Genomic DNA, 25,832 nt, shown 5'->3' with positions numbered 1-25,832 from the left:
CGGACAATGTAAGTAACAGACTTTCACCCCAGGTCTCTAAACAAGTGGGTTTTGAGATATGTTTCTTACTCTTCGCACAGAGTGTTCAAAAACGCTAAGGGCGTGGCTCTCTTTCTTGCAGAGCGCCGCGGGAATTCCTACCGATTGTCAGCTCATGGGGCACCACGCGCTTGCCACAACAGTACGTATGGTTAACCATTCAAATATAGGGGTGCGTCCCGATTGATGGGGACTTTTATTGAATCAGTAACTAAAACCATAAGACTAGTATGAGAGATCGGGCTCCTCTTTTTTAACCCTGTGAGATGTCGCTGCATGTATTGAGTCGCGAGAGTGTGTATGTGTGGAGATTGAAACAGCCCCAATTACAAAGGGCACGACAAAGTTCGGGGATTTTCTCGGACAGGCAGGGGATGGCAGATTGAACCATCACTCTGTCCATAAAGTCTTGCATTAGGGCTTTAGGCAATGGGCAAATGAAATTTGACAAAAAGAATTGCGGCGCAGACAACCATGAAAGCGCAGTGACAAACCACATTTACTACTATGAACATCTGTGTGTTTTTCCTCCACTGTTCGGCATTATTTACGGACAGCTAGGGGATGGCAGATTGAACCATCCCTCTGTCCATAAAGTCTAAAGTTATTCTTTGTGTAATGGGTGAATGGATATGATGAGTGAAATTGCGGCGTAAAGAATAATGAAAGCGCAAAATCCACAGCTACAAATGTAAATATCTGTGTTTCCCCTTTTTTCCCTTTTCTTTACAGAGACCACATTTAGGTCACTATTTTTGTTAATTTTTGTTTCCCTGGGGCCAGCTCATGCCCTGAAGCATAAACTAACAGTGGATTTTTACTGTTAGTTTTTAGGAAGACAGGCTGACAACACTTAGCAACTGAGCTTATTTTAGTAGGGACCAGTAGAAGGTCCTGATGAGTAGGCAGTAGGGGACTGCCTACGAAACATGTAGACCAGGTTGTAGCGATCGGCTCAACCCCAAAACCCTCTTCTTAACGTCCCCAGCTAGAGAAGTGAATACATTGTTTTTTTCTACTAGCCAGAGGATTTTTAATTTTTGTACTCACACACATTGTTAGGTCCCTACACGTTCACTGACACCACCCACCTTGCACCATCACATAGTCCTGTCACCACTTCAGTGCTCCCGCGTAGTCGGTCAGGTCGTAGCACGCCCCGCCCCGTAGAGGGACGGGAAGACCCCAATGATGAAGCATGACACTACTGGATTTTTTTAGTGTGTGAGGGGTATTTTAAAAAGCACATAGCGCTCTCATCTTTACCACCCTAAGAGAGAGTATTTTCACTATATTTCATCACTGTAAAACCAACAAATAAAATATATGTCCACACATTGATAGAATCTTTTTGTTTATGTATATCAGTTTGGAGGGTGATTCTATCAATACCTCTGCACTTCCCCTATTGTTTTGGAACAACTCCAACCTGCCAGAAATTTTCTCGGATTCCTGCATGAGGCGATGGGTTAGCTTGGGAATTTCACAACTCGGCTCTTTTTTTGACTCAACGGGTTTTTGTTCATTTGAATCGCTAAAAACTAAATATGGGCTGAATCCCCACGATTTTTTTAAGTTTTTACAATCAAGAGATTTTATTATCAAAAAGGGGGGACCTAATGGTTGCTTTAAGAAAATCCCAACAATTAACACTGTGGTTCGATCTAATAGGGTAAAAATTGGGGACATATATAAAGAATTAATCGCTGCACTACCTGACGATGTCGATAAACATGCAAATATTTGGCAAAACAGTATTAATATCACAGAGGATCTAGCCCACAAAGCACTCGAATTATCCAGTTCTATTCTAATGTCTACCAAGCTACAAGCTCAGTTTTACAAAACCTTTTTCGATCTCTACTACACACCCGAAAAAATTTCAAAGTGGGGAGTGGGGAGGGGGACTCTCTGCCCCAGATGTAATAGACCCAAAGCCGATCTGATACATATGTTGGCGACATGTTGTTTTCTAGATAATTTTAAACGAGAAGTCTCCAACTGTCTATCGGCAATATTCAAAGTCGATATAGAGATCAGCATAGCAGAAATCGTGTTAGGGGTAGATAAAGCCACTAGACCTATAGCCATGCAGGGACTCATATATATTGCTATGGCAGTCTTTAGAATCTGTCTAACCTCCGCATGGCTGGACCAATGTCCACCCACATTTCAACAGTGGCTGATGCGTTTCTTAGCAACATATAATCTCGAAATTTCCATTTATAGCCGGAAAGGTATCAGAAAAAAGGCAAAGGGATTAAAAATTTGGGAACCAGTTAGACTATGGCTAGGGAACCCAGCATTGATAAACTAGGTTGAGATATATCGAATGCTCTATAAATGTTATCATGTATTTCTTTTTGCCTTTTTTTTTTTTTTACTCTTCGAATCCTGTATCTTTCTAATTTCCTTTACAACTTTTTATTTTTTTTATTGTTAAATTTCAAATATTTCAAAATGCACCCTGTACCGGGAAGAGGGGTGGTCAAGGAGGGGGTGGGAGGGGGGGGGAGGGGGGTGAAATAAGAGGAAGGGTTAAAAACTCAATAAAGATTTGTTAAAAAAAAAAAGGAAATGAAAAGCAACAATTTCGCAAGGACAGTAACAGGAGCCAATTGAAAAGATGGGCGGTGAATAGGCAGAAGTTCTAACCCATACCTCAATATACCATACCTCGCAGAGCAGCGCATGCGCTGCCCAGGCTTGACCTAAAAAGCATAATTGTTAGAAGGAACTTTGCCCTGGGACGTAGAGTTCTGGGTGGCTTGGAGCAATCAAAACCTTATTCCTGACTCCAATACGAATTTCTAAATAGGCACTTTGAAATAAGCTGGTCAAGCAACGGTGGAGGAGCGTCGCCCTACTGCCTGGTGCAGAGCCGCAAACGAAAAAGAAAAGAATGCGCTAGCATTTTATTTTTCGTTTGCCGGCTCTGGGCCAGCTTGTGCATGGAGGGGCGGGGCATGGGAGGGGACAGGAGGAGTGCTTGTGCACTCCCTAAGTACTTAATATGTGTTTGGCCGGCCATCTCCCATTGCGACCAAAACACACATGCGTACTTGGGTTTCTCCAACATTCATCAGCCGGGCTGGAAAAAACCCACAGACTCCATGACCTGAGCGGAGGGACTTTGCTGTCTGCTCAGGCCAATCCACACACTGCTATGCAGCACGGGGATTGGATGGGAGTCTATCTTGAGGGGCTCCTAGGACCAGGAAGAGGCCAGCAGGCCGGCGCCGTCGATAAAGTTTTTTTTCTAATTAACATGTCTCCGTCCTCCCTGCCTTCTCTGCGCTTGCTCTCCCACCTGCCCTATCACCCTTTGTTAGTGGCGGCCGCCACTGTGGTCAAGTGACACATACTTTTGTCAGAAAACGTTTTAAATGACTAAATATCCCACTTAAAATAAATGCATTAAGGTAATGTAAAGGCTTAACGGCCAGCAGTGGAACCAGAAGACCAAATCCCTTACCCATTTGTGAATGAATTGTGTAAGCCTGCCCAAACCCTTTCATCCCACTTCACCACAGGTGGCTGAAAACTGTGTGTTTAACTCCAAGCTAAACCCCACAGATAGCAGCTTCCGGATCAGTCAGTCGTGTGTCATATTTGACTGCTTCTAGCTAGCTTGGCTCAACAGCACATGGCATCTTAGGGATTGTAGTTTCAAGTTTAACACGATCAGGCAGCCTCAAACAGCGTTGCATGCACATTGCTGTTGCCTAGCAATCCATAACATGAGTCTGCTCTGGAACCATGATATTGTACACATTAAACATTTCATTAACATAAAACTGATTTGACTGTTCTTGTGTACTGTGAGTTCCTCGGTCCTATTTCTTTTCTTTTCAGAAGAGAATAATGACATCTTTACTAAGAACTTCCCAGACAGTAAAACTTTGTGCAGGTTTGTGAAGGAAAGAACTGGCATTTAAGTGTGTCCTATTGACGCAGGATGCCCCACCCAGGTGACAAGCCCGCCCAGACATCAGCAGACGGCAGCAGACACCCCTGGCTTGTCACCTTCCCTGCACAAAATTGCTTCTGATTGTTAACATCTGCACGCATTCCCAACCAGGTTTAAAACATGAATGGGAAAAAAATTTGGTGTCCCCAGAGGGGAAAGAACCACAGCTCCAAGCTGAACAATTCCAACAATATTGGTCCAGAAATGTATGCAGTGTACAAAAGCTTTAAAATGTAATATTACAAGATGTTTTATATTGCGCGTCATGTCACACTTAGGTTGCTTCTAACCACTGCAAAAAACAGATGCTGCTATAATCCCGGTTGTGATACTCAATTTACCCGACGCAGAAGAAATGAAAGCTGTGTTTGGTTTATGAGGACTCGAACTAAAGCTGCCCCCCAAATCGCCTCATTGTTCAGCAACGAGCGCCGATGCTCTTCGAGGGTCTTTGCTTAGTTTTCACACAGTCTATTACGCGAGTCTGCCCTTACTTGAAAGCAGGAGAAAGGTGCGTTCCTGAGTTGTGAACAGCTAAAGTGAGAATGAGCTTAGACCGCAAAGTGGCCTGCTGTAGGGGCAGTCTGAGAAGATCATCATACACTTTGGCACTGGAACCATAGATGAAGCTGTTTTCCATGTGGTAGACAAACCAGGTATTAAAAACGACAAGTTTGCTTTTACCCTTACCATACAGTGAGTGCTCCTTATGTTAAGGCATTCAGATAAGGCTTGGATTGCTTTCGTGGACATTCGGGATGGGCAGAGAAGGAAAAGGACTCCGTGTCTTCCTTACTGCCCAGAGAAGACAGGGACAATGTCCTCTTCTCTTCTGTGCTGGCAGCTGCCCCCCCCACCAACCTCTCTTCCTATTATTCCCTCTCTTTCTGTCTCGCTCCTTACTTTTTGAAAACCGTGACTTGAAACGGTTCACAACCTCTCTTTCCTTCTTTCATTTAGTTGCATCCCTGTGAAATGGTTCCAAAAAAGAACAAGCAGTCTCCTTGGAGCTGACGGGGACAGAAAGTGAAAGCGTGCGGTGGAAGCCAGAGAGGAGACGCCATTTGTGTGCCTGTCCGTGTGCGCACATGCTTTGTCTCCCTTCGCTAGGAAAAGCCACAACAATAGAGTCTCGCCAAGCGAAGCAGCTGCGCTGTGTTCGCTAGGCGAGACCTAAAAAGCCTCCACAGTATTCCTAAAAACCCTGCGTGAATAACTGACTTTGACTTGGAACGTCAAATCATTGACTCTTTTTCCTGTCCAATGACTTTCTGTTCCATACTCCACATGCCTCGTCTCCGAGCACAGCCTAATCCAAGTCACATTCATGTTTTCCTTAATTCCTTTAATATATTTTTGCAAATTGCCTACACTTGTTTTTTAAGGCCACAACCTCTTATTTAAGTCCTACTCATACAACCTAACAACATCAAGTCACCTGGTGATCATTTGTTAATACTGCCAACCGGTGCATACATTCACATATCCCTCTCGCTCACTAAAGATCATAACATGATAACCATACCTAGTGGTCACCATGAAGCACATGGAAACATTTCCCCACACAGGATCAACACAGACAACACACTCCCAACCATGCACCCTACATAGTGTAGCGTGCTAACCATATAGGCAAACGCTTCCGCGCCCCAATAGGGTTAGTAAGCGCTATGTGCTGCTATATAAATGTTGCAGTGCAAGACAATATGTCCTACACATCCACTATCACTGTAGTTTGATTACCTGCAACACTCTCTTTGAGCACAGGGTTCATTACTTATAAAGGAGACGGTTGGAGCCTCAAAAGTACTTTTATAAAAGTTAATTTGAAGCTCTCTTGTAATTTTTATTTACATTCCCATAAGGCGCTTAGTGCTGCAGTGCATACTAACTGGCTGCGAACAGGGAGTGTATATTGTTCTATACCCTGCTAAAGATTTTTTAAGCTCGGCACATTTGTTTATTCAGTACTTCCAGATGTCGAATCAGGGGTGTTCTGAACCCCCTGCTTTAGCAACTTTAGTAGGGTGGGATTCTTTATGGGGTTCTTCTGTCTGTAACTGGGCAGACAAAAGCTGATTGATACTGCTATAAAGAAATACAGCACCAATAAAGGACTTAGCCGGAGCAAGGAAGAATGAAAGATGGGTAAATAAAATAGGGATAGATGTATGGCGTATTGGGTGAATGGGTGTATGGATGAGTGGGCGGATGAGTAATTGGAGTGGATCAATGAATGAGTGGGTGAAAGGATGAGTGAATGGATAGGTGGATGGACAGGTGAAATTATGACATAGTAAAGGGGCAGATAGCTGGATGGATACTTGAAGCAATGACAGAGTAAAGGGATAGATGGATAAATGAGTAGGTAAAAATGCGATTGAATTGATGGCAGAGTGGATGGCCAAACGGATGGAATGGTAAATGGCAAAGTGGATGGATTGTGAATGAATGAATGAATGAAGGATTATTTGTAATGCGCGAACTTAGCCCAAAGGGCATCAAGGTGCAGACTAAAAACAAAGTATATATAAACAATTACAGTTACAGAACACAGACAGCGAATTTAAGATTCAGTGATAGGCCTGGGAGAAGAGCCAAGTCTTCAAGAGCTTCCGAAACATGATCAGGGAAGATTGGTTAGAAAGCTCGGTGGGGGGGGTGCGGGGGGGGGGGGGTTGTTCCACAATTTAGGGGCCAGAGTGGAGAAGGCTCTTCCTCCCCATTTCGCTTTTTTAAATCTGGGGACCGCCATAAGATTTCTTGAAGATGATCGGAGGGTTCTCTTGGGAGAGTAGGAGCTGACCAGAGCCTTTATGCCATCGGAGCCAGAGCCAAACACGGCTCTGTGCGCTAGACATAACATTTTAAAGGAAATCCTGGCATGTATGGGCAGCCAGTGGAGATCCTAACTGTTGGTGTTGTTAATAAGAAGAATACATCACTTTGGATATAAAGTCGGACACTTATACATTTATCAATGATATGTGCATTTGCTAGGACAACTTTGGACCTGAAACATTGATTATAGTCTGCTCAGCAAAGAATTTTGTACAGATCCTTTCTGGCCTGAGTAGCAGATGATAGCTTTGAGAGGTGTAGGACCATCCTAGCAGCAGAGTTTTGGACCATCTGTAGACGATGGAGGGCTTTCTTGTTTATGCCCCCATACAGTGCGTTGCAATAATCAAGCCGGGAAGATACCAGGGCAACGGTTGACTGCTTGCGGGCGTCAGGTGACAAATAGGGAGCAATCTTTTTAAGCATGCGGATGGTATTACAGCAGGTGGATACAGTTCTGTTTACCTGAAGTTCAAAGGAGAGGGCTGAGTCAAAGAGAACACCAAGATTCCTGGCCGAATTGGTGGGTTGGGGATTGGCGGATGAGTGGGTGAATGTCAATGGATGGATGGATGGATGGCCCGCTGATTGGATGAATGATATGATGGATGGATGGATGGATGGCACAGAGGATGGATGAGGGGATGAATGGATAGATAGGTGGATGGCAATGGTTAGATGGATGGACAGACCAATTGATGGCAGAGAGGATAAATTAGATGGCAGAATAGCTGGGTGGCAGAGTGCATGGATAGCTAGATAAAATAGGTAAAGATTGAATGATGGATGAGCGAATCAATAGATGGCATTGTAAAGGTGAAACAGTGGATATCAGCAGGTGAATGGAAGGGTGAAAGTGTGAATGGATAGATGCTTGGATGGAATAAACAAGGGAGCTCTTTTAGGGGCAGTTGGGCTCACTTGCTTTGCTTGGTAGGTGCCATCAGCGAGCAATTGCGAGGCTGCGAGGAGTTAGGGAGCATCTTTTTTAACTTCTGCACTGTTTTTAAACCTGCACGGCTTTCACTGCTTTTATTGTCACAATACGAGATAGATTTAAGAATCCATATTGTTTTTAGATGAAAGCGTGATTGCTCTCACCTAACACTCTCCACGCATTTCCTGGGCTCGATACTGCAGCCTGCCCGCCCCGGTCCGACTCGGCAATTATTGCCGTAGAGCGGAGGGCGGACAGGTAAGAGCCAGGCACACCCACTTTCACTTCCGCTAGAGCGGAGGTCAGCGCTCTAGTCCACACCGTTTCCAGGGCTATTTAGCCACGCCTACCTCCTAAGCGCGCAGCGATTGCGCGCAGGAGGGCGCCTTGGAGCGCGCCTAAGAAGCGCCGAAGAAAAGCCCGTCTGCGCCCGTCCGCGACAGGACGGGACGACGGGACATGGCGTTGGCACCTGGCACCCCGGAGATACAGGTCAGCTGTAACACACTTTACTCCAGGGAAAAACTGCTTAGTCTGAATACGAGCTCTACTACTACCTGCGTACGAGATCTCTGGCCCAACTTTGAGGGCCCTTTCTCATGCGCCAACTGCCACTTTCAGACTACGCACATATGCCCAATAAAGGATCTTCCTGTCGATACTGGGGCTACAGCTGTGATGGAGATTCTCCACCCCTCATCTCCCCTGGCTTATGCAGCTGGCATATCCGCTGCTAGCCACGCTGCTAATAACGGACCTCCAGGACTTAAGTGTCTTTTATTGAATATTCGCTCCTTACCTAAACACTATCAGCAACTATGGGACCTGATTAACACTGATCTACCAGATATCTGTTTCCTTACAGAGACATGGTTAAAACCCCATACCACCCCCGCAATAATGCTAGGAATCCCAGTTGGATTTAAGATGCTACACTTAGACCGTCCGACTAAAGTTGGAGGAGGGGTGGCTGTTGTCTATAATGAGAACCTAAAGGTTTCACTACTCGACCAGCGTAGTGACGCCCAGATGGAAATTATGATTTTTAGATTTTCCTCTTCTACCAAAGCACAATGGAAAGGAGCACTATTATATCGTCCCCCTGGTTCATGCTCCGATTTTTCTTTAAATCTAATGGAATTGCTGGCCCCTTATCTTAGAGCCAATGAAGACTTTATTCTCCTTGGAGATTTTAACATTCATACAGATATATTAGATAACCCTGATACTAAATCCCTACTTGGTGATCTTTCCAGTTTGGGATTCAAAATCCAAAATAAGGGCCCAACACATCAGGGTGGCCACACACTGGATTTAATTTTAACTAATTGTTCTAAAATAACTTGCTACTCCCCTACTATTATCACTTGGTCAGACCACTATATGTTAACCTTTAAACTATATATTCCCCACCGACTGTCCCCCAAAGTCCTTCCTGCCATATGGAAACGGAAATGGCATAAAATTACTCTTGAAGGACTAAAGGAAATATGGGTTGAACCTACTCTCTCTGAAAAAGATAACATTACACAAGGTCTAGCTAAATTTAATAAAGCACTCCTAGAAGCCATAGACTTATTAGCACCTCTAGAATTACATAAGCAAAATGTTAAAACTAAAACGGAAACATGGTACACAGAAGATTTAAGAATTGAAAAACAAAAATGCAGGAGTTTAGAGAAAAAATGGAGGAAATCATATACCCCTATCAGCAAAATACAATACCTGGAGGCCCAATCAAAGTATTTTAAAAACATAAAGAAAGCCCGAAGATATAAACTTGATCTGCAGATAACAGAGGCAGGAAATTCTACCAGGGAACTTTTTAGAATTCTGCAATCTTTTGTCAAACCCACAGCCTCTGAAAGTCCAGATGATTTTAGTCAAAATCTATGTGATGAGGTTTCTGCTTTTTTTGAGGAAAAAATTGAAGTAATCTATGGAAAAATCACTGAGGCACTTAATAACAGGGATGATACCACTGTCCCTAGTCCTGAGTCAACTAAAAACGGAATAAGTGGTCTTACTATGACTACAATTCCGGAGATTAGTCTGACTGAAGTTAATAGCCTTCTTAACCTCATTAAATCGGGCTCACCTGCAGATTTACTACCTGCCAAATTGGTAGCCCCTTTGGGTAGCCTACTAGCCCCTAGCTTTCAAGCACTAATTAATCTCTCTCTTAGAGAAGGAATGGTCCCCAATGACTGGAAAAGGGCAGTAGTGAACCCAATTCGCAAAAACACCGCGTTGCCATGGTCAGATCTTAGTAATTTACGTCCTATATCCCTCCTGCCTCACTTGAGTAAGATGACTGAGAGACATGTCAACCTGCATCTCTCCAAATTTATCGAGGCAGCGGACGGCCTGGACCCCTCTCAATCTGGGTTCAGGCCAAATCATAGCACAGAATCGGCTCTCCTCTCCGTGACCAATACCATCCGGATGGCACAGGATAGAGGAGACTCCATGATCCTGGTGCTATTAGATTTGTCCGCTGCTTTCGACACGGTGTCTCACGGCACCTTGATCAGTCGTTTGAGGGATGTAGGAGTGGATGGAACGGCCCTTTCATGGCTAAAAAGCTTTATTTCCAACCGCTCCCAAAATGTTCGCCTAGGCTCCCACCAATCCATCTCTAGGAAGCTTACCAAGGGGGTCCCACAAGGCTCATGCTTAAGCCCCACATTATTCAATGTGTATGTGGCCCCCTTGGCGAACATTGTCAGGGAATACGGGTTCACACCAATATCTTACGCTGACGACACCCAGCTATTGTTCCCATTTCAAAAGATGACTACAGCAGTAAAAAACTCCTTCGCTGCTGGAATGAGGGCAATAGCTGGATGGATGGCCTCCAATTACCTACAATGTAATGTGGGTAAGACGGAGGTCATGCTCTTTGGGAATGCCCCACTCCTCTGGTCACCTGAGTGGTTGCCTCCGGAACTGGGCTCAGCTCCAGGCCCAAAGGAATGTGTGAAAAATCTGGGTGTCAAGCTTGACCAAACTCTGGTGCTTAAAGATCATGCCATACAAGTGACAGGAACATGTATGAGGGTGATTGGCCTACTTAGAAGGGCTCTTCCCTATCTGGCAGACCACCACAGGAGAACATTGGTACAGACCTTAGTGATTAGCAGGCTGGATTATTGCAACGGACTACTCCTGTCTGCCAACAAAGAACAGATAAGGAGGCTACAAGTGGCCCAAAACACGGCTGCTAGGCTGATTCTCAATGCCCCTGCTGGGTCCTCTTCCCGCCCCTTACTCAATAAACTTCACTGGCTTCCCATCTGTCAGAGAATAAAATTCAAAATCTGTTGTACTATCCACAAGTGCTTGTTTGGAACTGGCCCTAGATACCTGACTGAGATCTTTAAGCCTTACTATCCTGGTAGAGCTTTACGCTCCGAAACTCAAGCCTTACTCCAGATTCCCAGGATAAAAAGAGAAAGACAGGGAGGTCGAGCCCTCGCCTACAAAGGTCCTGTTCTGTGGAACTCACTGCCCCTAGCCCTCAGACTAAATTCCAACCTTACCACCTTTAGGAAATGCCTGAAGACGTTCTTATTTTCCACCCAGTAACTCCAATAATGCTACACAGACATTTTTCTGTACCTGCTCTGCTATCGGTAACAAAGCGCGAGGATATCTCCTCGGAGATCGATTTCCTGCGCTATACAAGACCGAAAAATAAAAATAAATCAGCGGTGCAGGAGAAAGTGGGGGGGGAGGGGTATTTTAATTTTCGTTCTACTCCCTTGTGTCTGAGCATGTTGGGACAGTTTCTCCTACCCATGCTGGGGTCACACATGTTTCTCTCCTAGTTTCCCAGCAGAAGTATCAGAGAGCTCTTCATTGTTAGGAAGAATCCCATTTCTGGTATATGTTTCTTGAGACTTCTATTTTATGTCCGCACTATAGAGCAAAGAATTGGCTCAGAGCAGAGGTAGCATTCTTTGTTTTCACGAACTTAGCGCTCGTGCTCGTTGCGAGGGTAATCACGTGTATTTGTTTCCCTTCGTGGTTGCTCCCTATGCGGGTGCACCCCTGGGCACTATGTCCTATTTATAAGGAAGCTCTCTGGATGATGTGCATTCATCTGTTACCATGGTGACCAGCACGTGATTTTACATGCATAGTTGTGTTTTTTTCCCCTGTCCATGGGGTGATTAGCGCATTCTCCGTTATTATGATGGCATCTATTTCTGGAATGTAATTTCTTCTACAAGGGAGTGAATGTTTGTGGTGTGAAGCCGGCCTTTCTTTGTTTCTGCGACATGCTGTATGTCCACAGTGCTTTGAAGTTCAGCGTTCTCCATTGCCTTATCATTAATTAATAGGATAGGATGCCTGTCACCGGAAGACCCTTGTTAAGAAGCAGGCTGGTATTAATGATAGAACTCACAGACGCCTCACACTAAGCAGTCCTACACTACCAACACCATTATCCCATCCCTTTCAGACTAGGAGTCACAAATGGAACCATAACCACTCACACCCCTCACAGATGAGCACCACAGTCAACCAACAGCAGTCTGAAACCCTTCACAGGGTAGGAGTCTCACACAACCCAACATTACTCATACCCATCTAGCAGATGCACACTATTGACAACACTCCCACTCCTCAGAGTAGCAGTTTCCTACTAAAGACGGTGCTCATGCCCTTCACAGACTAGCAGTCACCCGCTGTCAGACCCCTCATGCTATCAGTATCATCCTGCTAACTGCTCTCACACTGCTCATACGAGCTGTCACAAACTAAAGGCAACATACTCATGCCCCTGGGAGAAGCAGCCCCAAGCTACCAGCTGTGCTCTCATAGGTCACAAACAAACATTCTACAATTTCACACTCACACCCCCTCCCCCCAAACCCCGTAGTCAAGACTAGCCACAAAGCAATTAGGTCTGGCTTAAGTGCCTTTTAAATAATTTTAAATGGACGAGTGAGTAAATGAAAATATGAAACAGTGGGTGGATGAGTAGTTACTTACGTGAAAGATGGGTGACCGACTGCATAGATGATGAGCGAGTTGATTGGGTGTATGCATGCATGAGTGAGAGCATGGATAAAAGGGTTCTGGTACTTTATGTGCCAGACCTATGGCTTTGCTAATGCTTTTTTCCCATTTCCAACCTTCAGTGTAAACATTCCACGTTCCCAGTTGCAGCCGAGAAGCTTTTTCTCTTTCTTCCATCCCCTTCCGGGCTCTCCATCCTTGATGGAGAAACCGAGGCCAGATGACTGAGCGTGGCAGCAACTGGTTAATGTCATTGAGCTAACCAGGATGCTGCGGAGTCTGTGCGGTCCCACACGCTGGGGAGTTGCACAATGCCATACAAGACTCAGGCTGTACTGGTTCAGAGACCATTACCTACTCTCCACGTGGATGACTTCAGTAACATATCCCCGGCTCCCCTCTGTCCAGTTTCTAAAACAGCTGTTTGCTAGCAAATGCCCAAAGTTTGAAAGATGTCAAAACAGCACTGATATCATCAATCCATACATGGTTTTTAACAAATGAATCACTGCACTTTCAGTTATTTATGTTTCGCCTACTAGACAGTGCATGCATTGTCTGTTGTGAGACATAATATAGGCTTACCAAGAACATACAAGGGCGTGGGCCTCCCCATTGCTTACCATTGGTTGGCTTTCATGTCAATCTCATTTGCCTGCTTATTTTTTTGCGTCCCACCTTGTCAATCTTCTGTTTGCCGGTCCCATGGAGCCTGGCGTTTTTGCCATTATTTTTGAGTCGATTGTTTCTCTGTTTCCCCATCTTGTTTTTCCGACCCAACTTTTTTCTTCTTGGTTAAGCACTTGAGTGCATTTTTTGTTCCAGCTGTTACCCTATTGTACTGCTCTCCTAGTGCACTTTGTGTTGCTGTTTTGCTTGTGCTTCTCCCCATCACCCTCTATTTTGTGCTCTTGTATTCTAATTGCAAGACCTATTGACTTTGCCAAAAATTGACTTCTTTGGAACCGCACTGCATTTTTAGCTGGCTGCATTGTCTTCTGGGGACGAGAAGCTTCAAATCATCCAAATTTGTGAAGGAAATAGTGCAAGCCTTACAAAGAATACAGATGTCCGAATAATTGTTGATAAATATTTAACTACTCGAGAGCATTCCATTCACCCCCGCGACTCTCCCATCTAAGATTAGACCGTATGTCGAGTATTGTGTGCCAATTAGACCAACTTTCCAACTTTCCAGCTACCCTTTTTCAGAGGCAGGAGAATAACCTCTCTGTGCTCTGTCAAGAGGGGGCAGTCCATATTAATTCCATGAAAGTGACTCCACCCTTCTGTACGAACCCTACTTAATTCTTCTGTGCCTTTCAATACCAGACCAGGCGCCAATGCTTTTCAAGATATGTAAAAAAATGCCCGATTTCAACATTATATACACATCTGGCCTTTTAATTTAAATCGAACGTTACATGTGGGTAGACTGCGACGTCATACAATATAGTAAGCATATATACTATTGGTATGTGGGTTCTGAAACAGGGCTATATGTAATTTTGAAGTTACGGAGTTAGGCATACATCAGTATATTTTTGCAAAATTGGCCCAATATGATGTCCTACCATAAGAAGACCATTATGCAAAAATCATTCCTAGATTAAACTCACTAAAGCTCTGAAAGTTGCCTTAAATAATTTTAAATTTACAAAGTACCATCCTTTTGCCATTGTAATCGTTTTGTTACTGTGATTTAAAAAAAAAACTTTGTTCATTGCTATATAATTCCTTTTTATCATTTTGTAGGTGCGAAATGCCCGGTACCTGCATAACACACCTCTGCGCAGAGGAGCTGGAGGAGCGTTGTTCGTGGTAAGCCATGTGATATGTTTGGAGTACATAAGTATGTTTCATATCTAATAATGCGTCCAAAACCGGCCTCCAAGGCGAGGCCCACCGTAGAAATGCCCAGTGGAATAAAAGACCTATCCGGCCCTGAGCACATTGGAAAAACGCTTGGTGCTTAAAGTTCTTTGTGTATAAAAATACCTTGTCGACGACTGTAAGTTTAGAGGCTTCGTAGAGACTGCAGCTCTTGTCTGGAAGTGTCGGATTTCGGATTACCTGTGTATTTTCTTATTTGATCTCCTCAATTGTACCTTTTGTTTGAATACTTATTTTCACATCTTATGTTGAAATGGAGAGCGTAACTGGATCCGTTTACAGAAAGACTTGTCCCTACATGATCCAACTAGAGCGAGAATAATATTGCGCTATTACTGAAAAGCTATTTTTATGTGGAATTTTTTTAAACCCTTAACCTCCCTCCCTTTCCCACTCCCAACACACACAACATCCACTCTTCCGCCCTCCTGCTCCCATTGCGGAAAGAACCCCTAGTTCCTTGCGTAAAAATATCCCCAGGAGCCATATTTTCAGAAACTGCTGCACGTCATTTTCCCTTGCATGCAAAGGGTGCCTGCCTGAGAAATACTATGCACAAAGGAACTGCCCTGCCAGGTTCTTTCACTTCTGTTAGCAGCATTACCAGCACATCCAGGATAAACTCGCTCCCACATTCTGAATGCCTCGTCTTATGAAAATCAGGCCCTGGTTCACATGCCACAAAGTGGAAATATAAAATTAAGGATGAGGACGGGACCAGGTACTTTATGCTGAAGAGGCTAGAAGAAACATTAACACTTGTAGTAAGGTGCTGTGACTGTTAATTCTTCTTGAGCTTTTTATATGCTCGAGAACTCATGTGTGTATGTGTGTGTGTATATATATATATATATAAGTTCTCGAGCATATATAGATAGATGGATATATATATATATATATATATTCCACACCTCCTCCGAGGTTGCCGGGACTCCAGGACAGCGGTGCACCCCAGGGTCAGAGGTTGCCCTGTCTTTCAATAAACAGTTCCCCAAAGCACAAGTGCTGATGCACTCCACTCCAAAGACGTTTCACCACTCCATGGTTGTGTTAGCAAAAAAAGCGGGTTTATTTAATACATGATTTTCAGCATGGTATATCCAGAATGATGGAAAAAACACCCAACGCGTTTCGACGAAGAGCTCGTCTTGCTCACGGGTGCAAGACGAGCTCTTCTGCCCTTAAGTGACATTATGGGATATGTAGTTTATCAAATATATTCAACACTTTAATAAAAAATAGAAAGACAATTGCGCTTAGTGTCAATATTATTCATTCAAGTCTTTTGGCTTGCCTACAACATTTTTCATCGTCGCTTAGCAATCCTTTCTCATACCAATTTTGTAGGCAAGCCAAAAGACTTGAATGAATAATATTGACATTAAGCGCAATTGTCTTTCTATTTTTTATTAAAGTGTTGAATATATTGGATAAACTACATATCCCATAATGCCACTTAAGGGCAGAGATGGGAAAGTATAAATGTAGAAATCAAAGAAGGACTTACCGACCGTGACCAAAGCCTAGAGTGGCTGAAACGCGTTGGTGGGGTGAAACGCTGAATTAAAAAAGCTTAAAATCCATCCGGGAGTGCCGCCTCCTTTGTTCTAAAATATTAATTAATTGGGCCAGGATCCAGCCCCTGGGCAGAGCACCTTTTAGTGAAATATATATTCCTTGTCCGTGGTCCCTTCAGGAGCACGAAAAATTGAAGCACACATACAGAGCTTATGCCTCTGTACTGTGCCCGTTTTTTTGTTGCTCTACGATTGTAGCATTCTTTTTTGTCCTCTCACTGTTCCCCCTTTTTGCCTTCTCACTGTTCCCCCTTTTTAGGTTTCGCTGGGGGGCGGAGCCGTTAGGCTCCTCCTCCAGCGAAATCTGTAGTTTCTAGTATGGGTGACTTTAACCCGCCTCTCTGCTTCATTGGCTAGCTCCATAAATGGAGGCTAGCCATTGGAACAGAGAGGCGTCCGTCAATGCCGGACCAGACACGGGGGCGTTCCCGAGATTCTTTGGCTTTTGCCGACGTCACGCGACGCCGGGAACGCCCCCGTGTCTGGTCCGGCATTGCCGGCACCCGCCTTCCGTCGTCAGCGTCTCTCCTCCCCCTTTCCCGCCCCCTCCCGCTTGTTATATTTTTATTTACGGGTGCAACCCCGTTTTTATTTAATTATTGGAGGCCGGTGCCCACCCGGCATTGCTCCGTGTTGATTTCACCGCCGCTGGCCCGGAGATCGAGCAAGAGGAGCTGCGCCCGCCTCCCTGCCAAGGGCCGCGCTGCCATTGGCGGCCCTCAGCGCAGGAAGCCAGGCACGCAGTGGTGCGACGTGGGCGGGGCCTCGAGGCGGCCATTTCCGCTTCCCCCTGCCCGGGGGAAGCCTGCTGGTGGTTCGTTGCCGGTCTCCCGTGTGGAGAGGGAGACCGGAAAAGTATAAACCCCTCCCTTAATCCCCTGCCCCGCAGTTACACCCCAGACCCGAAGGACTTCCTTTGATGCCGCTTCTGCTGTTCGAGGGAATTTTGCATATTGTAGCCCGTGGTGCTGACCGGTCAGACCCCCGCCGGATTTCAGGTCCTCTCTCCTCAGCAGGTCGGCGGCGGCGGCGCCGGCGGGAGATGTCTGCTCGGGGTTCGGTAGAGGTAGGGGCACGTTCGTCACCTGTTATACTTGCGGCCTTCTCCCCGTTGTCATCCGCCTCCGCACTGTCTCCGCCTCCTCACCCTCCGCTCCATTGCGGTGTGCTCCGCTCTCCGACATCAGTTGAGCACCCCTCTTTTTGCCGCAGTGCTTCTCATCACCTCTGGGGTTTATTGATGGGCCTCCCAACTCCGTCGTCAGGCCGCCTTTGGTTACCTCTGCCTGACAGCAGCGTCTACCACAACAGACTACCCCTGCCTCGAGTTGCTTTAGAGGGGGCCTTGAGTCGTCGGTCTCGGCATCCTCAGGGCTAACGACACTCTTTGTCGGCCGCAGCCTCCATGGATCACACGGCAGCGGCACAGTCCCGCCATAGTTGCCTCTTCGCAGGTCTCCAATACGAGCCTTCGGGGTCGGAATGCCGCCTGGTTCCTGCCGCAGCTTGCCTGCCGCGGGGCTCCATTCATTGGAGCTGATCCTAGATGTACTGCATCGGACTTGGCTAGGGGACAGATCACCTCTCTCCTACCTCTGTATCTGCATCCGGACTCTTCACTCCTCAGCTAGCGGCCACTGTTCTTGGCTACCATGAGACCGTCTCTTCATTTCCCTTGTGTGTAGAGCCTCCTTCTTTCTTTTTCTTACTCTCTCGCCATCCCTTCCTCTCCCTCCCTAACTCTTTTCTTCCCTCCCTTCGTCTCCCCCTCTCTCTCCCTCCCTCCTTCCTCTCTCCCTCCCAGCCTCCCTCCCTGCCTCTCTTTGTCCCTCCTACTCATCATCCCTCCCTCCTTTCCTGCGGCGGCGGAGGCGCGATCCCGGACCTCGTGGCGGCGATGAAGTGGCAGCGTACTCCGGGGGTGAGCCAGCTTGACAGGTAAGGTGTCGGGGGTCCCGGGGAGCTGTGGGCAGCCGTGGGAGCGGTGGGGGCTGTTTTGGAGAGGCTTATCCTGTGCCCGCGGCTGCCTGCAGTGTCGGCGTCTCCGTTGGTGCGCATCGGACTCCGGCACCTTCACTTCCGTCCTGGGGCACACTCTTGATTACTTCACTGTGTGTTAAAGGCATATTTTGTCTTTGGGGCAATGTTACTATATCTGCAAGATTGGGGTCAGTTCAGGGAGACATCCTAAGCATGTGGGTAAGGTCGGGTGACTGTCTTGACATTAAAGTTCACCGCGCCACCTGTTACGATTTTAGTGACAAAGTATTTTAAATATTACAGGCAGCAGGACTGGCGGCAATCAGGCACATGAGATGGCCCGCCGACCACATATTATGCGAGCGGATGTAGTCTAAGATGGATGTGCAGGGATAACTGGATGAGTAGGTGTCCTCCTCATTGCTTGAACTCAAGAAAGCATGTAGGACTTTTGTGACAATCAGGCTACTTTTGTACAAAGGGGTGCTAGCGAAACATCGATTTATAAAGTACAAGAAAAGAGCGGATCAGCTGTGCATTGTTTTGCTAATGAGACCTTCACTTAGGTACATGGGGTCAGGGCGCCAGTCTTTGTTGAGGCTCCTTGCAAACAGGGTTATTAATGCTTCTGTGACGCAGAACCCTAAATCACTTGGCCCCTGAAGTCATACTTACAGCCCGGGGCCTTCCCTTAGCCAAGTGTTACACCGGCAAGATGGTGGGCAGGAAGCTGCCATGCAGGCCGACAGACACGTAGATAATGCGAGGAGCAACCGGCAGAGGGGCAAAGAAAGAGACAGAAAGACTGTGGCCAGTCTGAGTGCATAGATTGGGGGCACATGGGCAGATCCAATACCCTGCGACACAGCATGTATACTGACAGTGAGTTGTGCTCTGTGTGTATCGAAATGTGGGGTTCTGTGCACTGTGAGTATGCATAGTGTGGGGTTGTGTGCACAATGTGTATACGGGGTGTGGGGGTTCAGTGCACTGTGAGTATGCAGGGTGTGGGGTTGTGTGCACTGTGTGTATGCAGAGTGTGGGGTTATGTACACTGTGTGTATGCAGAGTGTGGGGTTATGTGCACTGTGTGTTTGCAGGGTGTGGGGTTCAGTGCACTGTGAGTATGCGGGGTGTGGGATTCTGTGCACTGTGTATGCGGAGTGTGGGGTTGTGTGGCGTTTGTGTGCACAGTGTGTATGCAGGTGGTGGGGTTCAGTGCACCGTGAGTATGCAGGGTGTGGGGTTGTGTGCACTGTGTGTATGTGGGGTGTGGCGTTCGTGTGCACTGTGAGTATGCGGGATATTGGTGTGGGCGATGTACTCTTTCAAATAACTTCGCCAGCACTGTGGCTGTATTTTGTGCGACGTTTGCATTGTTTTTGAGCATAGAGTGTTGTGACTTCACATTGTTTTGTATTTCTAAATTTTAAATGAATGATTACAGGGAAGAGAAAATGAAATGCAAATAATATATAACAGACGTAACCTGTATTCATACCCATCGGCACTGAAGTACAATGAGTCAAAATCACCACACACCTAAGAAGGGCCCCATATATTATCAAACCGAAGTAAATTGTCATTTAGTTTATATGATATTTTCTCAAAATGAGCCACATCATACAAATCTGCAAGCCAGGAATTAAGCGCTGGTATAACATTAGTTCTCCAAAAACATAAAATATTGATTTTAGCTGGACCTAGTGCGTTGGAGAGCCATTTGAAGGTATTAATAAAGATATGTGGTATTTCAGAAGTATTGTGTAAGCGCGAGCTTTGTTTTGTGAGAGAGAAATTAAGAAAAGAATGTACCTTCAAATAGTCTTCAATCTAGATTCAAAATGTACGAATACTAGGACACGTCGGAGTTGGTTAAAAACCAAGTTTAAGGAATATGGAATACGCACCTGCCAGTGCCTATACTAGCTCATGGTGGCATCTTCTGGTCTTGCATGCACAACGAAGAGAGTAGTGCAGACACGCCTAAAGGCGCACCAGAGGTACCATTACTGAGGGCTGCTCTATCGTCTGCAGCATCCCCTAGTATGTGTAGGTAACACGTATCGGGTTTGCATCTAGAGATTAGGGGAAATCCTAGACACTTCATGAACATGGCAACCACGTGTACCCTCCAGCACAATTCTGAAATAAACCGGGTGTATCCAAAAGTCCCAGAGCCAATGAGCCAACGTCAAATCAAAACTACGGAAGATCGAACTCAGCATGGCAATGTCCAGGTGCAGCTTCTCCAACAGCTCCTCGCACAGCCTGTGAGGTGAGAGACACAAACTTCTAGTGCTCTGCTCTGTTCCCTCCTTACACAAGCCACCATCCTTCTCTGAGGCATCGGCTCCACACCTTTCTGACCACTCTCTGATCCCAGAAGGAGCAAAGCTGAATCCAGGCCGAGCAGTGCAGGCCTGGCACTTATGGCTGGACTGTTCCCATTGGGGGCAGGGTCAAGACTGATTTGCATATGGCTGGGTCCAAACTGGAATGGCATGGTGAGCAAAGAAAAGATGGATTTAGGCCCAGATCTCTGTACTGGGGTGAATGCATGACATTGTTCTGCATTCTGTCCATCAGTAGTTCATTTTGCATTTGTCACCCCGAGTATGGGCTGCGAGAGCTGTGTGGGCTGCGAGAGCTGTGTGGGCTGCGAGAGCTGTTGGCAATGTAAATAACAATGTTGTTTGTTTATAAGTAAAAAAAAAAAAGAAATGTCATGAGCAATGCCAATAGCTCTAACTTTTCCAAAGGCGAAACCATTGCATTGTAAATGCTTGTTAGGTTTCGCTGGGGGACGGAGCTGTAAGCTCCGCCTCCAGAGAAATCTGTAGTTTCTAGTATGGGTGACTTGAACACGCCTCTCTGCTTCATTGGCTAGCTCCATAAATGGAGGCTAGCCATTGGAACAGAGAGGCGTCCGTCAATGCCGGACCAGACACGGGGGCGTTCCCGAGATTCTTTGGCTTTTGCCGACGTCACGCGACGCCGGGAACGCCCCCGTGTCTGGTCCGGCATTGCCGGCACCCGCCTTCCGTCGTCAGCGTCTCTCCTCCCCCTTTCCCGCCCCCTCCCGCTTGTTATATTTTTATTTACGGGTGCCACCCCGTTTTTATTTAATTATTGGAGGCCGGTGCCCACCCGGCATTGCTCCGTGTTGATTTCACCGCCGCTGGCCCGGAGATCGAGCAAGAGGAGCTGCGCCCGCCTCCCTGCCAAGGGCCGCGCTGCCATTGGCGGCCCTCAGCGCAGGAAGCCAGGCACGCAGTGGTGCGACGTGGGCGGGGCCTCGAGGCGGCCATTTCCGCTTCCCCCTGCCCGGGGGAAGCCTGCTGGTGGTTCGTTGCCGGTCTCCCGTGTGGAGAGGGAGACCGGAACTGCTGGGGAAGCCGCCGCGGATGCGAGAAGAAGGGTGGCCTGTATTAGCAGCCAAAGGAGAGAACTCTTGGCTTCTCCAATGCTTGTTCGTTGTTGGGAGGCGGCATCCAGTCCCTTTGTTAGGAGGTTAGCTGGCTGACTGGGAAAGAATGACGTATTTGTGTCCACTTCCCTTTGGGCAAGTTATCCAGCCAGTGTGTTTTAGAAAGAAGGGTGTTGCTCGATTTTACACACGTGTTTGTCTGGCTTTCGGGTTTCATGCTGTGTGCACTAAGGGCCCCGTGTCTGGGTTGCGACTTAATGGTTTCTGTGGTTGTTTAAATGCATTTATTTGGTGATATGCCAACCTCCCCAGCAGCGGAGTTTACCTTTGTTGGGCTCCAACTGTATGGCGTAGTGTTGTATACTTTCTAGTGTGTTGGGCTGAGTAGCAGTAGGTTGCCATGAGAAGAACACGACTGTGAGCCCGTCACCCCGCAAGGGACCGTTGGTATCCTGAAAGCTGGGGGTTGAACCTTACCTCGCTCTGTGGTAGCATAGGTGCAGTAACCATAAAAAATATTGGTCTTCAGCCTCAATGTAAAATACAGAGCACTGGATGTATATTAGGACAGCACTATGACAACAGGTGGCTGAAGAATGTTTCAGGATGGGATTCAGCAGTTTTCCTTAAAAAACACTGCACTCGTTTAATCACCCATAAGTTAACCCTACCTGTGTACTGCATAACAGAATATGAATAAACTATCGACAATTTTTACCACGAACAGCTGTCACAGAAATTGTGTGTGCCAGGCATGTCAGAATACAGAAGGGCTAGGGGTAGAAACGCTAAGTGCGCTTCGGGCTCATATTTAACGGCGCGTCTCAATGGGGTATCCTGACAGTCTCTTCCGTGTTTAGGTGTCTGCTCTTCCTTCATGCAAACGACTGCTTTTGTTGTGCGTGGCCTTTTCTACAGAAGAAAGTGCGCCCTGCTTAGTTTAAACCGCGTGCGGGGCTGTCTCTCTGGCCGAACCACAAGCAGCAGTTTACCTCGGGTCAGACTCAATGAAACCATTCTTTGCAGTTCGCCCCCACAATGACGAAATATTAAAGCCTGCGAGTGCCTTCCCGATGACATGCAGTAGCAGACATCACAGAAAAACAAAGGCTCGCATTTATGAACATGAACTGCTGGGCATGATTTTATCATTCTGAAAGAACATTCTGATCCTGCATTTCAATTCATGCTGAAAACATTTAAGATGTGTCCTGTGCGATGGGAAGAAGTCATTTGAAAAGTAACAATGTAAACTACTAACGTTAACACACACACAGCGCCTTCTACCCAGGTTTAAATGCAGGGACCATAATCAAAAAGCAAGACACTTTGTGCTCCCAATATTACCACATGGTCAGTTCAGCTCTTATTTATGTCGCGGTTTGTTTCAGACATTTCAACAAGCAATCTTCACCTCCACTCCTGCTAAAAGAGCTGTAAAGCAATCACCCTGGTTTAATGGACAATAGGCAGATGTTCGGTTTGGTAATTAAGAACTTATAGAAACCATTTTCAGCCAAACAACAATGCAATATTAACATTCTATACCACATCTAATGTATTCAGGGAAAGAAGTACCTTTAGGAAAAAGCAGAAAGCATGTTTACCAACCTGTTGAGTTGGAGCTTTCAGTTAGATCAGCAGATGCTCTTGAGCTTAGAATCATGCAGCTTTAAGGCAGGTTCTGAACCAACATAGGCAAAAGGGTTCAGATCATTCAAATATAACTGAAGTGATCTCAGCTGTAGGGGGCCACCCCATGTATATTGCGTTTCTATTTCTTAAATAAAAAAAAACTAAAAGAAAAAAAAACGACTCCTTGGAGGATTTCAGCGTGGCCGTCAGAGTCGTAACAGGAGACACATCGATTGGAGTAAGTGAGCCACGAATGTATTATTTATGCTGTTGGAAAACTTTCAATCAATAAATTGCAAGGCAGAGATAGGCCTGAAAACCATAGTTTAACACCAAAAATGTAGAGACCAGAGTGAAGTGGTGAGGGTAGAAGAGGTCTTAAACACCTTTTCTGGGCCTGCCAACGTTTCACACATAATAAAATTATTTTTTTGCACCGAGCCACAACCAACAGTATCAAACATGTATCCACAAAGACCAAATTCACTTCAGGTATGATTAAGTCAAGAAATAATGATCTGTCCTTTTAAACCGGAGAAAGCAAGTCAAGAGGTAAAGGTTATTTTCAATTACAGCAAGGACAGATAGTGAACAGCTGCTACTATACTGGATGAACTCTCCAATAGCCCTCACCGATACTTGGTCGATAATGGTTATGTGTATCAGTATTTGTCAGCTGCTTGATTCTCTGGGCTCCAAAATAGTCTCACATTTATGAATTATTTACAACGCGGGCGACAGCTATACCTCCTTCTGTAAGAAAGAGAACATTTCTAAAACTGCATACGGTCGAAATTTCATTTTTCACTAATCGGAGCTATGGCTGGCTGTAGCCAAATATTTACTCTGCTCATAAGATTGGCACAAGGCTTTCCAGTCTAGCTTAATGCATTAGGTTCCATCATTTCAAATAAGTTTTGCAAATTTTTAACAAAGCCCGTCTAAATATACTTCACTAGGGCAAATAAGAATGAAGGAAATCCACCTTTTCCACGTGGTCACTCCAGATTTATCGCCTTTTGCTGGCCCCTGGTTTTTGCTGCCTTTAGAACTCTGTGCACTTTACCCATGCTAACCAGTAGTAAAGTGCCTGAGCTCCATCTTTAAACATAATTAAATAGTTGGCATACTGGTTTGCCTCGATTTCCTTAACATTTAGTAATTGGATGTTTATTGCTTATTGCACGAAGGATGACTACAGACGTGTCACATTGCACCTCTTTTTTTCCCTTAGCTCTGAAATCCTCCTTAAAAGTTGTTACAGACACAGATTGCTCTGCTAAGCACTCTGCCCCAGCCCCACAAGCTTTCAGAGGCTTCTTCCATGAGCACATTTGTGCGGCATTGTGCAAACTTTTTTTTAGGGTTTCGCCTGTCAAAAGCTGCGCAAGCAGCATTTTGCGCAGGCGAAATCTTTTGTTTTGCAGTATGGATGTTTGTCCCGCCTCTGTTTCCCATTGGCTAGCTCCATAAATGGAGGCTAGCCATTGGAAAACAGAGGCGTCCGTCATTCTGCGAGGCGACTCGTGGGCGTTCCTGAGAATTTTTCTCAACCGGCCCTTTTTGTCACGTCAGTGCGGCGGTGGGTGGTTCCTATTTTTTTGGGGGAAGGTTTGTTTTGGTCATTGCAGGCCGACCGCCGCCGGAAGAAGTCCAGGTGAGTGCTTTTTCTTGCCGTTCCCGCCACCCCCTCCCGCTGTCTGTGCCTTTCCCGCCACCCCTCCCGCTGTCCGTGCCTTTCCCGCCCCCCCTCCCGCTGTCCGTGCCTTTCCTTGTTCGTTCCCCTATTTCCTTTAATTTTTCTCGAATTCTACTTTAATTCTCCATTACGGAAACTTGGGCTTGTGCTACAAAATGTGTCAATGTCCTGCCACAGGCAGCGTGCGCGTTACTGATGCTGGAAGCAGGGCACTGCGCTCTGGGCGCAGATCGACCCATTTAAAATGTGACCCACTATTGATGGAAAAAAAGAAACTAATTTCATAAAACGACTGAAGAAATAACCATGCTAAAAGCAGCGCAAGTGTGGGCGAGCGAACGTCTGGGAAATATATTTTATAATCATTGTAAACGGGTTACTTTTATGGCAATTTATGGAGAATTACCCTGATGTTTGTTGTCAAAGGGGACGGATTCACAGATTTTTGTGTGTGAGCAGGTGTTTACTTCTGGATTTTTACGTTTGTTACAACCACTCACGTAAAAACGCTCTGTGAACGGGGCTTTCTGATTTTCCTGCTGCTGACGGCAATGAGCTCAAACCACCTTCAAAGATCACTTACAAGACTTCAAATCCCAGATTTTAGTCATGCAGCTTTTACACAAACGAGGGTGGGCGGGCGTTCAGTGATCGGACTGAAAGGAGCAGACCTGTTTGAGGCGGAACCTAGCTGGTGGCCCCACACTGCACAGCCCTGGGAAGGATGCATCACCAATTCCCTCTCGCCACCATTGGTAGATTTACCCATTCTCCTGTTCGGGTAAAGGTTGCCCACCCACAAG

At 46.1% G+C, this 25,832-nt stretch overlaps 1 protein-coding gene across 1 annotated transcript in view; it reads left to right on the top strand.

Annotated features, from left to right (window-relative positions):
• NDUFV2 (NADH:ubiquinone oxidoreductase core subunit V2) overlaps window positions 1-25,832 on the top strand; it is a 194,900-nt gene that overhangs the window by 56,777 nt on the left and 112,291 nt on the right. Inside the window, exon 2 of the mRNA XM_086964949.1 lies at window positions 14,571-14,636. Coding sequence (XP_086821075.1) covers window positions 14,571-14,636 — 66 coding nt within the window. The remainder of the gene's footprint in view (window positions 1-14,570; window positions 14,637-25,832) is intronic.

This window comes from Lissotriton vulgaris, chromosome 4_1 (genome assembly GCF_964263255.1).
Source record: "Lissotriton vulgaris chromosome 4_1, aLisVul1.2, whole genome shotgun sequence".
NCBI lineage: Eukaryota > Metazoa > Chordata > Amphibia > Caudata > Salamandridae > Lissotriton > Lissotriton vulgaris.
The sequence above is the reverse complement of the archived record's forward strand: the minus strand, read 5'-3'. Positions and strand labels throughout refer to the sequence as shown.